General features: G+C 42.3%; 1 protein-coding gene across 3 annotated transcripts; it reads right to left on the bottom strand.

The window, feature by feature from the left end:
* Positions 1-142: 142 nt before the first annotated feature.
* On the bottom strand, positions 143-6,448 carry nemp2 (nuclear envelope integral membrane protein 2). Of its 3 annotated transcripts, none has more exons than XM_077002389.1 (9): positions 6,008-6,448; positions 5,374-5,480; positions 4,931-5,040; positions 4,342-4,414; positions 4,117-4,210; positions 3,757-3,871; positions 2,063-2,288; positions 1,246-1,446; positions 143-975 (listed from the first exon to the last, which is right to left on the bottom strand). In XM_077002389.1, exons 2-9 carry the CDS (start codon positions 5,415-5,417, stop codon positions 663-665), a joined length of 1,176 nt encoding a protein of 391 aa, XP_076858504.1. In that variant the 5' UTR covers positions 5,418-5,480; positions 6,008-6,448; the 3' UTR covers positions 143-662. The 3 variants fall into 3 exon arrangements, with proteins under 3 accessions (XP_076858504.1, XP_076858503.1, XP_076858505.1); XM_077002388.1 differs by having other exon boundaries at positions 4,931-5,162; positions 6,008-6,445; XM_077002390.1 differs by having other exon boundaries at positions 5,899-6,036.
* Between the last annotated feature and the right edge of the window lie 11,586 nt (positions 6,449-18,034).

The raw sequence follows: 18,034 nt of genomic DNA, 5'->3' as shown, positions 1-18,034 counted from the left end.
TGCTTAGTTTTCCATTATAAACTGGAAATCAAATAGGTTCATATAATTGGACAAAGCTGACTAACTAGTGTGGAAACTGAAGGTAGTTTTTTGTTGGAAAAAAACCTTTAAACTCTCTAAAAACAGGAATGAAATGTTGGCATATAATGTAACAGTGATTTATTAAATAAGATGACATTTAAAAATAACATTTAAAATCATAAAAGAATATTTAAAAAAACATAAAATTTGGTATGTATGGCTTGACATGATGTGGCAGGAAGTAGCACCTTAACCATGGCAGTGTCAGTGCATTTCTATTGGAGAGGAGTCTGGGTAATTATTCCCCAACCAGACACTGGGGGGCAGTAGTTGTCTGAATTACAAAAACAGGTTTGTGATTCGGATGTACCTGAGAGTACAGTAAACATGCCATTCAGAGCTAGTGTTAATATTTATACAAAACAGCAGTATACCCAGTTCTATATATAAATATCGTCTCAGGCTAAGACTGAGAACTCAAGCTCAAGTGTTGCTGCAACACCAACATCCCAGAGAATCTCGGTGGAGATGATTTTAAAATAGGTGCAGAAAAACACCAGCTCCATGTACAGTACTGATACTATATCCGTGCTTCTGAGAGCCACACACTACAGTCAGTGATGGAGACCACCTGCTTTCCATCAGAAGGGATCATCATCGTCTGTGAAGGGAGACTCGAACAGCGGGGTGGAGACGAGAGGGTAGGGGCAGGTGGCCGGGGTGTGGGGGACAGGGCTGGGTAAGGCAGGGCTGGTGGGGTAGGGGCTAGGGCTCGGAGGGTTGTGCGAGTGTGAATTAAGCTCGTCTTCGCTGAGGTCCTCGGAGGTGGGTGATGTCTGGTCAGAGTCCAGGAGGCCGTTGATGCCGCACTCTGCCCCAGGCCTGTAGCACTGCTCGTGCACCTGCTGCTCCGAGGAACTGACGTGGGCACCAGTGTGCAGGAATCTGGCAAACCTGCATGTTGGTGTAGACAAGGTAGGGATGATTGCTATCTGATTCACAGTCTTTTTTAACAATGCAATCAGAATAAAAAGCTCTGAAGTATGACCAGTGAAACCTCAAAGGCCAAGTGTAGTTTTGTGAGTAACCAAAGACAGTCATAAAGGTGGAGTCCAGTCATAAAACTATGATTCGGTTGAGGATTCTACGCAAAGCCGCAAATTGTTACTCCAGTTCAAGAACTTGCGTTTTAAGAATTTCAGTTTTTAAAACCCAACAAGGTACCTTTGTGGTGAGCGGAGTTTTATAACCGTCTCCCATGCAGGGAAGCCGGGATTGGTGCAGTGGTTCCGGAGTTCTTCCAGGGAGGCCTTAGTGTGCGTCTCGCCCTGCTGACGGTACTCATCCTCCGTCAGCAGCCTGCGCCGGGAGGGGCCCCTCCTCCCGAAGACACCCAGCAACGAGGACAGCAGCCAGCACGTCTGTCTGAGGACAAGAACACGCCTGCTTATTGGACAGGTGATTAGAGTTCGGGTACCTGAAAACCTGAAGACAGACAGAATTGGCTGAAATTTGCTGCACTAAAACTTTTTTAAAGAAGGTATAAAGATTTTTTTGTTTGTTTGTTTTGTAAGATTGGAAGTATCGTGGTGTGCTCTCCTGGCTGTCAGGGGTGTTTCAGCTCTCTTCTTGCTACCGACGCACTTATGCTTCCTGCATATACCCTGGTTTAATTCCCCAGGTTTACAGCAGCTGACTCCTTTCTCACCCCAAGCCTCTGCTCAGATGAACTCTCTTCTCCTAAACACCCTGCCCATTCTTAGAATACCAGAAAGCACTTGTGCGTATGCGCTGGTTTCAGGTTTCAACCTGCGAGTGGCCAAAAAAAAATGTTTGTGGGAACTTTTTTTTTTTCCTTACACAGAAGCTTCTTGTTCCAAAACCCTTAATTACAAGAATAAGTCATGTCAGGAAAACGAGAACATGGATTGACAATGGGTCCACATGGGCTGTTCTGCCGATCACTACTAAATCAGTACGCTCATTACATCCACTTCCATTACGTTCTTATAATGTAGCAAAAAGCCAAAAGGTCCTCCACCTCCACATCCCGAGCAGGACGGCGTACGCCACAGGCAGGACTTTAAAGCCCAGCAGCACAGCCAGAAGGGTCCAGGAGGCAGGCGTGTAGGTGACCCCGAGGTACACCAGTGTCACTGCAGCAGTCTGCACAGCCCAGGTCATCAGGTTCAGCGTCTTCCTGCTGGTGATGGGTCCGAGTCTATAGCAGAGAGCTAAACTGACAATGCCAGAGACGAGGAGATAGCCTGCAGGGACGAGAGAAAGCGTGTAGCGTCAGGCCAGCTCATGGCCCTTACACATTACAGGTTCAACTGCCCCGGGGACTGCATGTCAACCAAAAAAAGGGTGATTTATGAGGGTGTGCGCATCGATATATCGCATAAAGCACTTCTGCTGTCGGAGTGCTGACGTGCACGCTGCAGACGTTTGTTTATTGTTGCTATAGCAGCATATAGCAACATCCCCACATTCCCAGCCTAACCCTTACTATCAATGTGCTACCGTTACACAATGCTTTGGGAACCAATATACAACTTTCAACCTTTTCATGTGTGACGAGACAGGAAACTGATCCTTTGTGAACACGTGTCTCCAGTGCCATATGACGAAGAGACGTAGACATCAGGACTGTTACCCTTTTAACGTTCCCACAGAAATCAGTGGTTTGACAGCACAGCTCTGTGATTCTCCCTTAATCCTACAATGCATGTGTAATCCAAATAGTGGATATTTAGCCCAATGGATAATGCAGACTCTATGGACAATATCTAAACGATGTGGAAATTTACAGAATACTACTAACAATTTAATCTGGGCAAATGTGTCTGATAAATAATGCTATGTATTAAACAAATCAGCAAATTTACTACTAAGAATTAGGAAATACATAATCAAAAATGCATAAATAAATGCTCTCAGACTGCGTGATGGGCAGCATTAGCAGGTGTTGGATTTTTATAGAATTTAGGTGTTGGTTTTGTATAGGATTGTTTAAAAGATTAGAGTCATCCAAATAACCAAAATAGAAGAATCTTCAAACAACAAATCCCACAGATTACCATTAATGCAACACCGTTCACACACTGGACACTGGGGGTTTTTTTATTCAATTTGATTTGAGCCCATATAATTTCTGTTTAGACATATTGCAAATTGCATGGTGTTCCCTCCCCTGAGCACTCTGAAATTACAATCATTACTAACAAAGATAAAAGCTTTAAAATGTGCCCTCATTTAGTCAGATACAGAAGCTTGTTGTGTGGAAAGAGTGTTTTACATAGGGTGCGGTGCAACACCTTTTTGTCCTGAACTAGTTCACCAACTTCTTCACCTCAAATTGTACAATTACGAGCGCTGGCTGATTCCTGCGCATCCCCGTGTCATACTGGACCGGCGGGTTGAGCTCCGAGCTCATTCTGGGAGTGTCCCAGGCTTAGCAGGCAGTGCACAGGCACTAGAGTCTGAACCCACAGACTTTGATCCCATTACTTACCCAGCCTTCTTCCTTAATCTTCCCTATCACAGTCTGTCAGTCAGTCATTCTTACTGTGCTCACGTGGTGCACAGCTGACCTACCATTAATGAATACAATGCTTACTGCTCCCTCGAAAGACCTGCTGCCAGACTACACGAAGGAGGGGCAAGGGGAAACTGACATGCACATGCGTGCATACACACACACACACACACACACACTTTAAAAGTATCACATACCCAGCATTTCCTTCCAGTAGAGCCTCGTGATCTCATCCCATTCATTTATCACTTTCTTGATCCCTAGATACGACAGGCTACAGACGGCACCAAGCAATACAAGGATAAGTCCTCCCTAGAATTAGTGAGGGAGAGAACGATTCAGAAGACCTGAGACACCCTACAACCTTAGCTACAAAGTTTGAGAAAACTTTCATGCAAGTCTAAGGACATTTTTCACATAACCTATTCTGTTACTTTGCCACCATTGTTTACTGTAACATGACGAGTAATAGACATGCGAGTCACGGATTCCTTTTTGATATTTCTGTAGTTCTGAGCTGACAAGTCTAATCAATGCTGAATATAAACACCATTTACCTTTGGCACAAATCTTTTCAGGACCAAAAGCAGAAAAACTGGTATTGAAACTATTCCCAGTGAAATTCCAGAGATGTAGAAAAACAAAGAGCTCCTAGAAGAAAAAGAAGGAAGGTAGACTGATTAAAGCTTTCAAATCAAACCTTCCACAGACTTTCCAACACATCAGTCCAAAATATGATGGCAAAATCTATATCTGAAAATCAAAAGCCATCTGCCGCTTACCTACATATGGTCCCAGCAAAAAAGAACAGCATGAGTCCACAAAGAAAAAGGAAGAAACGCATCCTATTGAACCCTGCGATGTAAACGGAAACCGATATAAACCACTTTGTTGATTCTATCACACAAAACTGGGTTAACTGGTCTTTATGACTGTTGAAAATGCTTCTAAATGATTAGTACTCTGTAGTGGAATTAAGGATACTTTCACTCAAATATTTCATTATTATATCTTAACCGCACTCTTAGCTATACTGTTGGGTTTTGACAGAATGAAACTGAAATAATAAATACCGTTAAATTAACTGAACTGCAAAAAGAAACATGTCCCATAGAGTCACCTGGGCTAAAATAGTTATTCCCCCCATTTGGTTTCTTTTTCCCCAGGGAACAAAGGTTTCTCTCTCTCGTATGTTTGAACTGTTATTATGAGACAGGGCAGACTTTGACCTCACTGTTATAAAGCATTATACAAGCAGGAAATATAAAGAGCATTAAACATCAAGAAACACACATGCAAATGTAGCAAGCATGGCTATGCACACTAAATAGAAGCAACCAAAGAACAAAAATTACATCATGGTCAACTCACTTTGTTTTGTGACATGGAGGGTGTACTCTGCACTGGCCCTAGGAGACTTTGTCATGAAGAAAACATCCTCTTCTACAAGTGGAATATCCAGGGCCTTCTCTTTCTGTATCCTGGAGGGCCAATAGTATTCTATCATACATGTTAGCACTGTGAGGAAATTACCAGGATCACGGCAATTTCTGGCCTCCACAGGGTACATAATAAGGACATCTTCCTCACTTTTCACACGGACCTACAAGTTAAAAAAAATGGGCAGCTACATTAAATCAGTTTCATTGGCAGGTGTATGCAATACATGAAAAAGAAAACGTATAGAAAGGCCTCTCGTCTAAGCAGGACATAATAGGACAATAATTGTGTGCAAACTCTACCCCTCTTACAGGAGTTAGTGCAGTAGCAAAAGTGGCAACTTTGACGGGTCAAGAACCTTTCTGATCGCTCACCTGAAAAGTGGACCAGATGTCTTTCCACTTGATTCCTGATCCATCGTAACAAAAACATCGACTACCGTAATACGTAGAGTCGTAGTCTCCTTTCACATAGACACAGTCTGACGGAGGAAGAATTGAAAGTGCGAGTTATTCGAGCCGCACATCTATCTTGACCTGGTCATCTCTAGTAACCAGGCACTGCCATGCAGCCAGCCTGTGTAGCAGTTATGGACAGGTTCATTGGCTAGCTGGTTGGTTAGCAGAAAGCTAACATTTTCCACCCTGTGTTGAATTTACGAACAATTAAAATAAAGGCAATATTTATTATGATCACAAACAAGATACTTTATACTAGTATAAAGTTGTCTGGCTAAAATAACATGACCTGCATCAGTCTGCTAACCATACTCAGCATATAGGTAATGTACTCATGTGGGGATGCAAGTGTGTAGCATAATTGTCAAGTAGTTGGCCGGCTAAATTAAAACATAAGGTAACGTAATATCTGCAGTAATGTGGCTAATGTAGCAGTGTTACCTAGTCTAGCTGGAACCACAGAAGCACAACCAGCTGGACGTCCAGTCCGAACAGCAGGCGAGCTAACTAGGTTTAGCTAGCTAGTTACTGCTAACGTGTCGCTGTTTACCTGCATGGGAGAATCCTCTGTTCCCATCAACAGGTGAAATGAAGACAATTAAAACTAATAATGTCGCAATGGCATCTGCCTTCTTCATGTTTAAACAGCCAGATAAATGCCCGAGCGACGCGTAAAATACGCTACGTTAGCTGTTATGCTGTTAGCCAGCACGCTAGGCTGCTTAGCATTGGTTACCAAGCCAGCGCAGGTTTGCAGTTTCAAATTCAGTGCTCAGCGGCGTCGCAGACAGAAGTAACAGAACCAGAGTGCTCGCTTTGCTATAATTTTCGTACACAACAGCTAGTTAAAAAAACTATAAACCGCGGCACCTAGAGCTGATTTAAAACTACTTTATGACAATACGCCTTCTAAAATGATTTTTTGTTAATTTTATCAAGAGATACATCTAGCGACACGACGGTACACTGTAACGGTACAATCAACTGGTTTGGTCTAAATTGTTGGTTAAAGCGAAAACAACCACGAAGGGTTTTTTTTGTTGGTTGTTTAAAAATAAATAACTTTTCCACGTTCTCATGCAGACCGACCGCATTTGCATCAGCATCTTTTTACATATCCCTAATTAGCGCTGTCCTGAATATTTACGAAATTTACACAATGAGAAAAGCATATACTTAAAAATATATATTTTAGTATCGCGTGTAAGATGAAATGTACTCATTCTTGGCTCAAAATGCGCCAAAATTTTTCATTAAACATTTTAATGCTAGCCTTCATATCATCGCACTGAACGCACCCTATTGGCCTGTTTTATTTCCATCTACTACTCCAATCTGAAAGACCTTTTTAGATGAGGAATTTATTTCGATGTCGATGTGATGCACTATTAATCAATGCCCTCCAAATGTCTTCCATTGTTTTTGTAGTGTGCGCAGTGGTAAAACATCAAAGGAAGTCTAGTGTAAAGCTTTGTATCAAACATTTTTATCTCATCTTGAAACCCTGCGTGTCTACCTGACTCTCTTTTCTTCTCTCTCTCATCCCTAACATACTGAGGCACAGACAGTTAAGCTGGGGGAAAATGTAAAACCAAAAACTTCGCAAACGCCTGATGAAAATGTCATCTCACTGCGGAGCTCGCCCTTTGAAATGGAAGGGGGATTTTTGTGGTGGGCGTGCGCGCGCCAGGCGGCCTGCTTTCTCATTTCTCTAGGATGCTGAAACGACAGCAGCTTTTCCTGACAGGCACACCCACGCCGGGCTGAGGCCTACTGTCACACACGCTCTCTCGCATGCTGCAGCACTCACGGTGTTGCACATCCTGCAGGTTACGTTTTTAAAGATATAAATGCGGCATCGTTGAGATGATGAAGTGTCGGTGTTACTGCTAGAGGATGGCATGCTTTGTTCAGAGTCTCGCGAAAATGACACTTCATTGTTTGGTCTTTGATTTTGGTTAATCCAAAGTCAAACTCATTATGGTCAATAAAATAGACATCTGACATCATTCAATTGCTATTCACCTTAAACTGGATTAAATTCAGCTACCGGTTTTTCACTTTTCATTGCTTGTCTTAGACTTTATGTTCTAAGAAATGAACAAAAGCAACAACCCCTTAAGTGTGTACGGCCTAACTGTTTGGCTTCACAGTGGATGCAAGGAGTGCAGAGACGTGGCCGGATCAGGGAAAATAGTTGCACGCATGTGACGGTTAGAGGAAGGCTTTGTGGTTTCTTTTAAGGTACAAAAAGTCCCATTAATCTAAGAGTGATTATTTGTTTGGTTTTTACGATATGATCTGTTATGATCGACATGGAACATAAGACTGCCTCCAAAGAAATCTAGCATTGAGATAGTGGTGTAACGTCCATTGTCTTTGGGTATTTCTTTGAAATGCATACTAAACATCTTGTAGGTGGAGGTTTAAGCCTTCTTTATCTCCCTTTCCTGTTTGTTCTGTAAATATTTGCTGTTTGTAACAAAAGCCACTTCCACATTAATTAAATTTAGACAGCTCTAGCAAGAGATTTGAGCCAGTAAAACCTTTTTTAAGAAATTGATTTACAAGGTAGATGTGCCTACACCAAACCAGCTACAACATTCTAGAATACCTTATCTTATTTGCAGATAGATTATGAACACCTATTTAATGCAAATACATCTAATTAATGCTAAATTACATTATAAAATTATATTTTGCCGGTTTGCTCAGAATTTGAGTATTGAATTTTGTAGGGAATGTACAATTCCACACAGAACTCTAGGGAAAAAAAAGTTCTATGCATTATTTGTGCCTCAATAATTGTATTCTTTTATTTTATACAAACCAATCTTGCATCATGTTACAGCTGTAGCTTTGAAACAGTGCTTCAGATGTGGGATGTGGAGTATTGTAGAACTGGCTCAGTGGACAGACGCCTCTCCAGAACAAGAGAGGGACTTCTGTGCGCCGTATGATCAGTGACACCCACAGAGCCAGTTCTCTAAAGCTCATCCCACACCCAGCACAGTTCCACAGACTCAGTGGGGAGTGAAGCTCGGGGTCATAGAGGCTGTGAGGACCAGCTGCTGGGCTCTGACCTCCCTGTGGGTGTTGGGATCCAGCGACCTCCTCACCGCCTGCCTCCACTACCACTCAGATGTATTACACACGCCATGCATTAGGTCATATGTCTAATGTCTAATACTTTAATTGAATCTTTTTACTAGAATAAAATGAAGTTTCTTTTGACTTTTGGGGTTTATAGGCTGTTTATAAGTTTTTTTATTATTATTCTTTCCAAAAGGAAGAGAGCTGAGAGAGAGAAAGAGGCTGCCTGTTGATTGACATGAGCAATGAGCTGAAAAAACACAGTTGAAGCTGAGTCTCTCTGTAGGTAGGCGGATGAGTGGGGGGACTGATCCTCAGCAGAGCCTGTTTATAATTGCCGTCTGGTAAACATCAAACATGAAAAGACTTGATTCTTTCTTAAGATACTGAGTGTTTTAGAAAAATCAAACTGCACAGAATTTTATACTTTGACTTGCGTCGAACATTTTGAGAGATATATTCTTGAGGTGTTCGTTTTTGATAAGGTCATGCAGACACAATGCTCTCCTCTCCTCTGTCTCTCCTTTTTTTACCACTCAAAGAATCTGTTCGCACCTTTGTCGTGACTAGTTTTAGCAGCACAGCAGAAGCCTATGGAAGAGGGGATTATGCTGAAGAGTAATTCTTGGTTTTGCATGCTCTCTTGTATGCTAAACCTTGCACATTTTTATTTCCCAACTTTTATTTGACACTTTTAAAACCATAACTCCCCTGGTGCTTTCCTATTAATGTTGGCTAAACAAGGTCTAGACAAAAGTCTGGGGGCAAAGTCATGCGTACAGATGAGCATATGGAACTAAAACTCTTACACATTGACACGAGGCTCTGCTTGTAGCATTGTTGGAACAAGCCCAGAGTGACCTAAGTGATAGAACAGCCCATCTAAAGTCAGCTAATGATCGCCACTCTCACACACACTAATTAGGTCAAAAGAGGGCTTCGGAAGTGGATACCTCTTAATTAATCCCTTCATTGTTGTTTCCCGAACTATGGACCCGCAATGATTGGTGGGCTGATGGTTCCTCATTAGCCACACCATGCAGGAAACAGAGTGGGCGGCAATCAGAGTCTGCCAGTGGTGGGAGACCCACCCACGCGCCAAGCTCCACCAGGGACCCGGAGATGTGATTACAGCTCATTACGGTGGTGCGTGCGCAGGGGGTAGGAGGGACGCTGGTCATTATGGTGTTTGGAGGTGGGCGGTGCCCTGAAACATACAGGAAGCTGTGGGCAGCACATACGCCTAAACTGCAACCCTGAAGTCCTTTAGCAGGAATATTGGATGCAGGGTTCCACTCTAGGGAGCTGGCAGTGCATAATTACTTGAACTTGCATGCGAGGCTTTATGCTTAGCACAGTGGCACCTTGCCTTTCATTGGGTTATTAGGCCATTCTTAATCTAAAACTAGTCAATGTCATCTAAATATCTACACAGTACACTGAGTTTAATTCTTATGGTAAGGTTCTCATTCTTCTGAATGCCCATGATACATTCATTTCAGCGTAGGCCAAAGTGTCATACAATCAAAGAGTCACCAACTTGGCTTTGACCGGATATAATTGACTGGTGATCGATTGAAATGTGCATCTGTAAGATCTTGTCATAAAGCCACAGCTTTATGTTGCCAGTTTAACTTTAGTCCTGATGTGTTTTGGAGGCCGCTGCTTTCACATCTCCCACATGTCTTTTACTCTGTGATTATTGCTTTATCTCAGCAGAATGATGCAGACTGTGGTCTGTCTGATCATACTGCATCAACCTGCAGAGACTTCGGTGTGGTACTGAGCTGTCACACGGGCAAAGTCACCTTAACGTATGACACGAGTCCCCTAGGGCTCAGCACACCGAAGACGTCCCGTCTTTAGGGCGCAGGGATTACACCATTCAATCTCCATAGCAAATAGAACTACGCCGAACCTGAATCATCCGGCGGCCTGCGCTGAGTGACACGCTCACACAGGCCTCTGAGAGTGCTGAGTGAACGCGGCTCAGGCCTTAATCTGCTTACGCGATATAATCTGTGTGAATTTCCCACTTGACATCTTGTCTGCATGCTTCCAGGTCTCGAGTGTTTATGGTTACTTCACTGCGATGAATTGCTGTGATTATGAGAATGCCGCTAGCTTTATATCGAGGCATTAACAGGTAAGATGAGGTGCGTGGGCAGAGATGCTTTTGTGCTCGCGCCGACCTCCTTTGGCTGTTATTAAGCCTAGCGTGATGTTTGAGCATGCCATTCAATCTATCTAACGTGAGTTATTGATCTTAAAGAGATCTTAGTAGGGTTGTTTTTATTCTGCTGTCAGATGCCAGTCGGTGAAGTATATCGTTTCTTCTTCTGATTTTTTTCTTTCTCTTTTCATTTCAAGAAGATCTTGACTAGGTCTGACTCCAGGCCCTGATTAGTGAGTCAAATGTTATACCAGCAAGATGAGCAAAAGCATTACTGACTGAAAAGCTTCACCAGAATCATGACCATTTCAAGCTTAATAACCTTAAATCTATAGTTATGAATCTATTGTTCTCCTCTCCAGACTCAGACAAGAGGTATGAGAGTTCCAAAGAACTCATTCACTAACAATTATTATGCACTGGCTGTAAACAGTAATGAGCCATCATTATGCTAGACATACTATGTGCTTGACATATTTGCTATATGCTGCTTACTGTTAACCTCACTCTCGTGGATTTGACTGCATTACATTCAGCTCCTTTGTAATCTTTTGTTTATGCTGTTATGGCTCTATGTTTTATGTTTACTTTTTTTTAACACAGGAGTTGGTTTTTTTGTTTTTTGCTCTCTGTTCAGTCTGCAGTGATCAAACACTGGTCCTTTGGCTTGCATTTACACTTGAAACTATCTTTTGATGTTAGAGCCCCAATTAAAAATAAAACCTTGCCATTATGTGTAAGCAAATGATGAAAAGACAATCATCTAGGTTTTATTTATTGTGAAGGCTTAGATATCTTAAACAGGATGGTGCCCCTGTTTGTATTTTTGAGTAATTCTTTATCTAAATGTGGAAAGTCTGACCATCAGTCTGACAGAGCGACTCTCCCATATTTACTATCTGTAGTAGCTAGAGGATACAAGAGCAGATTAGGTCAGCATACTGGCTGTTTTCTCTTTGGTTTTGTGCCATTTCAATATTTTGTCTCCAATATGTCATACTTGAAGCTTGGATCATTGAAAACTCAAGCTTTCTCAAGTACTGAAGCTGTGCTGTAGATGTTTAGAAAAAAACTGTTTAAAATGGGCTCGGTTTTTCTGCAGTGTGTACTGTAAGTGAATTGAAGCATGCTGGAAGACACCAGTGCTTTTAACTTCTTAACTCTTTTTAAACTGTAGTACATTCATTTGCAGTTGTGTGTGTGTGTGTGTGTGTGTGTGTGTGTGTGTGTGTGTGTGTGTGTGTGTGTGTGTGTGTGTGTGTGTGTGTGTGTGTGGTGAGCTGGGGTCACGTCTCTCTACTCTACCTCCCACACTAGCCTTGGGTTTTTAAAACACCCCTAAACCAGTTCCCTTTACACACACACACACACACACACACACACACACACACACACACACACACACACACACACACACACACACACACACACGATAAACATTTACACTCAAGTACAGGAAGTCTGTCCTGTTTACACTTTAAAGTATTCATTTTGTGGACATGTCCTTCAAAAGTCCCCAAAAATCAAAAAGACCAGCTTATCCATTACGCAACAGTCACCTTTAACTATTACAGTAACTTAAATCATGATACTAATCATACTGAATACTTTTTTCCTGAATGGAGAAAGAATCAAGAAGCTTGTGGTTTCAGTATTTTGTCACATATTCATGTTCAGTAAAATCAGTGGAAAGTTGAGGTCAGCAATGCCTGGACTGACCTCTGACCTCTGCACCAAAGGCATGGGAAAGATAGCTGGGAAAGCTAGGAATGACATGGCCAAATCATAGCCCCTATCTTTAGATGCCATATACCCCTCCTCTCTACACACACACCCACACACACACCCAAAACACATGCAGGCGAAAGAACTCAGCCTGCGCATGAGCACACACTTTATATATATATATATATATATATATATATATATATATATATATATATATATATATATATATATATATATATATATATATATATTTATATTTATATTTATATATACATATATACACACACACACACACCCAAAACACACCCGGGCACAAAAACCCAGCCCATACTTGCGTGTGCTTGCGTCACACACAAAAGCTCTTGCAGATATGTTCACACACTTTAATGAACACAAAAACACAGATGTGAGCAGCTCACCCGCCCACATACTCCTGAACACTCTTACACAGAAAAAACACTAACGCGTAAATACCTGCCCACACACACACACTCATGCGTAGATACACAAAGACACATACGCCCACGTCCTGTGAATCCACACGCACAAATTTCCACACGTAGCTACCACTGAGCACACTGTTACACTGCCTGCGTAAATGTCTCTAATCCCTTTATAGGTTGGCCCTTTTTTCTCCTTTGTCTTCTATGTAATACACAGGATTTCTAACACATACGCAGGATTTCTAACACAAACTCTTTTAAAACTCTTTTCCCCTAATTCTTTCTCTCAGCCTCTAACACACATTTATTGTGCTTCCTCGGTTTTGCTTATTCTCACCAACATTCATTTCTGTCTCACTCTCTTCTCTCTCACTTTCTCTCTCTCTTGCTTTCTCTCTGTGTATCTCTGCTCTTCTTTCTCTTTCTCTCTCTCACTCTTTTTTCTCTCCCACACTCACTCACTCAATCACACACACCCGCACCCTGCGGGGAGCAGAGCACAGCGCTGTGTGTGTGTGTGTGTGCATGTGTGTATATGTGCGTGTGTGTATATGTGCGTGTGTGTGTATGTGCATGCGTGTGTGTGTGCGAGTGAGAGTGTGCGGGGGCGTAGTGGTGGGGAGGGGGAGGGCTTGGCTGCTGAATAGCGCTCCATCTTTGGCAGCTGTGTCAGATGGGCGCGGAGCAGCGTGGGCGTCTTCAGTTCCGCAGCCGTGGGGGGAGCGGGGCGGGGGAGTGGGGGGGGGCTGTCAGGCTCAGACCAAGGCCTTGTTTGTGGCTTAGCCACTGCTGTAATTAGGAGAGCTGAAGTGTGCGCCTTCCCCGGGCCCGAAATACCCTCGCTGCAGTGGCTGGGAGGATCTGGCCACGGTTACCGGCGCTCGCGGAGAGCACCGTCACGCAAGCAGTAGCATGTCTGCATCACAGCCCTTCTGGGGATCGATTTGGGTTCATCAGCTTTCAGGTGGAGCCGACCGCTCATGTGCTGTCTGCTGTGTAATGCTCTCGATTTGCGCTGCTTGTTGCAGCGTTGGTTTGAGTCAAGCTTTGGCAACTGTAAGTCTGGACAGTGGCGGAATGAGGAGGTGAGGTCTCTCTTCTCTCATGAATTAAAAGACATGAATTATTTTATTAGTAGCTCCATGCCACTTCTCCAGCCTTAAACATTAATTGGCTAGCATGGGTGCACTGAGAATTCACAATCACTTATTCCCTTGTGGTAAAATAAATGACAAAAGCAAGACAAGTTCTGCGCTAAAAAAAATATGAATGGAAACGCTGATGTGTTCTACATGCTTATTAGCTCTTATGTAGAGAGTCAGAGGAGGCACTGACTGAATGATTTGGGTAGCAGCTTCACCGAGACTGAGACTCAGACGGGATGAGAAATAGATCGCCTGTCCTCAGCAGTCTCCTGTGAGAGTGAGCTGTGTGTGTGTGTGTGTGTGTGTGTGTGTGTGTGTGTGTGTGTGTGTGTGTGTGCCAGGCACACCCAGTTTGGCTTGGAGAGAGACAGAGAAAGAAAAAGAGAGTCAAGCAAAATAGAGAGGCGAGAGGAAGGGGCAAAAGTGTAGAGTGAATGAAACTGGGAATATGGGAAAATGTACGAAAGCAAGATCGACAGACAGAGAGAGTGCCAGAGACACAGAGAGAACAGGGAAGAGACAGGAAGAAGAGGGAAGGAGAGGTCAGAATGAGGTCAACCCAGAGCTCAAGGGAAATGAGGCGGTAGGAGTGGGTGTTAACAGTGAGTGGGCTACCTGTTCTGCTCCGCAGGAACCACGGTCATTACTCTCTGACAGGAGAACATGCTGACCGAAGAACTGATTAAACCTCAGAGTACCCGGAGACCCATCATAAAGTGCAGACACAGTGCACAAGACAACTCTGTCTTTATGATCTAAAACATGTTGAAAGTCAGATTTGTACTTATGAGAACCTTCACAGAGCCTTTTCTAGATGACTCTACTTTGCCTATTTGAATCCATTGTAATTGAACAACTTTGATCACATATGCACTTTTAAGAGTGACGGCTGCTTCGCTTGGCGTGTGAATTCTGTTTAACATTCCTCCCTTCATGAGTTAGGAGACACTGTTTCTCTACATGGTGAGCTACAGAAGCCCAGGCCCATTTGCACATCAGTACAGGTGTATTTGCATTTCAAATGTGGAGATTAGTGAGCTCCTCCCCCGACCACCCACCTCCCTATGCCCCCAGACGCAGGAGCAACCAGGAGCCTACACCCACCTCCCGTTCTCCAGGGAGCTTGAGCAATGAGCTCCACTGACACAGGAAGCTGCCATCAGCTCTGTTTTGCTTGAGCTAGTTGCGTTTATATCCAAGACAATGTGAAATACTGCTTAAGAGTGCTGGAGTCTGCTTTGCAGTGATTCGAACACAGCTGAACAGGTGGACCCTCTGAAATAATATAGCAGATGCACTTAATTAAAAATGATTTAAAAGTTACCCAGAGGAAAAGTGGGAGAGCAAATATTAACACATTTCGTGACTGACATTTCTTAAGGGTCCATGTAGTTTATCCAGTATGAGTGTACGAGTGCTGCTTATTATCATCCTTGTGAGACTTCTGTTATTAAGTCATTAGATAACACTGTCATTAAAATGTGAGAAAGACTCTTAAGGCAATAAAGCAAAGCTTCACGCATTCTTAATAGCAATAATGTTGATAGCTGCTAAACCCATCTATGCAAGAGACTTATTTCCTTCTTTTGTAATGACAATTAATAATAAGAGCATTTAAAAATGTAAAAGCAAATAGGTAAACACCACATTTACTTATTGGAAAGTAATGTGGTGAAGCAGACCATAGAAAATAAATGCATAATAAAATGCATTAACAACATGTATTCATTTTGTGGATTATCTTGCCAGTCCAAGTAGACCAGTATAGAAATTACCATCTCCTACAACCAGGTCTGAGATGCATTGTTTTACAGTATCAATTTCTTTCGTTTTTAAATTGTGAAAATGGCACATGCACCCAGCGCTGAGCCATCAGCAGTAAATCGATGTTAAGAACTGTGCAAAATCACCGCATTATGAGTGATGAGCTTAAATCACACAGGAAAAATCTATCATGTGAAAACAAGAAAACATACATCACCTTTAAATGTGCAAATCTTTATTCAAATTGGCAGAAAAATGGATGAACTCATGTGTATGAATTCACTACTGGTTGCCTTCATAGAAACGGTGGCACGCTGAATAAAATTGGATTATGATTGTGTGTAAAGCACAGTGGAAGGAAGAAGACTGTGTCATTTTAGCCTAAACCCTTAAGAGAAAAGCAAACACAAACCTTTAGATTTCCCACACACAAGAGCAGACACCATCAACACAGCCACCCGAATGTACTCTGGTGTCTCTCAAATTTGACATAGTTTTAGACGTCAGTGACATCTTTCTTTACAGAGGTGTGACTGGGCTTGTACTCATGAGTCACCTTCACCAGTTATCTCTGAGCACAGTATCTTCACACACCAAAATCCCCCAATCTGAGTTTATTCAAATGATGTACGTAGCAAAGCACTATACAACCTGACAACAGGCATGAACATCCAGTGCAAAAACATATGTATAAGGACATTAGCTAACATGAACCATATTCTGTGAACTTGGTTTAGTTGGTAGAGCAGGTGGAGTGAACAGCTAGGAGCTTCTAGGTTGTGGGTTTGATTCCCAGGAGGCACAATAACTTTAATATTGATTAGGATGAGAGCACCTGCCTGTAAATGTGATACCCAGGGTTTCCTTTTTATCTACTGACACATGACACATCATTTGAATGCATGTTGTATGAACACCACACCTCATATGTAAATGTGGGGTGCCACAAAGCCTAACAATTGACTTTACGGAAAATGATCATGTTGACTCATTGGGGTTGTCATTACTTGATTTTGTGTTAACTGCAGTAACAAAAGTAACACATAGCACGTGATTCTCTCATGACACTTTCAAACATTAATTTGACATAATCCATGTGAGTGAAGATAACATGAATGACTTCACTCTAATCAATACTTTACTTTGGTTCTTGGTGAAGGAGAACATATTTTGAAGGCGATTTAAGCTAAAATATCACATTTCTGAAATGTTTCAAAGAAAATAATCAAGGTTTACTCTGACAACAATTGAGACCTCATATCCTTTTTTTCTTTTCTTCCGTATGTTTGATTGCACTTGCCACATGAAACAGTAAAGCATGTCATGAGAGACTTCAATTCACTCCACATGTGGTCAGGAGCTGAAATTAATATTGCATTTACTGTTTTCACTGTTATTTTGGTTAAAAAACTGAATGACTACTGTTGCAATCACGCAAATGGAGGAACGCCTGAAGCCCAACTAGGAGTGCGCTGGTTTTGTTTTGCTTATTCTCTCCTGGCATCGTTGATTTGCGTTTGGAACCCTTTTGTTGCTTCATCATCCCCTGAAATCATTCCAGTTTCTCTCGGTTTCACAGGGATGTGCGAAACGAAGCGTTCACAGAGCGCTCTTTGGGCTGGTGCTGCCCTACTTCCTATAAATAGCATCTGATATTGAGGAAGATTCTGAGCTCTTCTCTTTATTTATTTTTTACTGTACTGCTGCTTGTCTCTTCCCTTCTCCCTCTCCATCTCTCTCTTATCTGCTCATGGCATTTCTAACTGTGTGTGTTCTAAATGATCTGTGTGTTGTGTCTCTTTGATCCCCAGTGATTACGACCAACCTATTCTGTGGATTTGCAGAGGTCATTAAGGTCAGATTTAGCTATTTATATCTGTAACTTGAATTGTGTATAAAAAGTAGAAAACAGGAAGTCTGGTCAGAGTGTAAATATTACTTTTGCACTATAAATGTATTAAGAATCTAAATATCCATAGTATATTGTGGAGTAGGTTCAATCTCTTGGGCACAACAATGTAGTCTAATCCAGTGGCTTTGTGAGTAGGTGTGTTTGTGTGTATATGTGTGCATGGGTGTGTGTATTTGTTTGTGTATTTGCATATTTACGTGTGTGTGTGAGTGTGTGTGTCTGTCAGTGTGTCTGCATTAGTGTTTATGTATTGTTACTTATATGTATGTGTACATGTGGTATTCGTGATTTGAGTGTGTGTGTGTGTCTGCAAGTGTGT

The sequence above is a fragment of the Brachyhypopomus gauderio genome, chromosome 4, assembly GCF_052324685.1.
Source record: "Brachyhypopomus gauderio isolate BG-103 chromosome 4, BGAUD_0.2, whole genome shotgun sequence".
Classification (NCBI taxonomy): Eukaryota; Metazoa; Chordata; class Actinopteri; order Gymnotiformes; family Hypopomidae; genus Brachyhypopomus; species Brachyhypopomus gauderio.
Note: the sequence above shows the minus strand (reverse complement) of the source record. Positions and strands in the feature narration are given on the sequence as shown.

Excerpts from the sequence above, each read along its gene's own strand:
- nemp2 (XM_077002388.1), bottom strand. The coding sequence starts at position 6,095 with ATGAAGAAGGCAGATGCCATTGCGACATTATTAGTTTTAATTGTCTTC. Across the intron at positions 5,481-6,007 it reads CAGAGGATTCTCCCATGCAG|ACTGTGTCTATGTGAAAGGA; the intron begins GTAAACAGCGAC and ends TTCCTCCGTCAG. Across the intron at positions 2,289-3,756 it reads CTACTGGAAGGAAATGCTGG|GCTATCTCCTCGTCTCTGGC; the intron begins GTATGTGATACT and ends TCGTCCCTGCAG.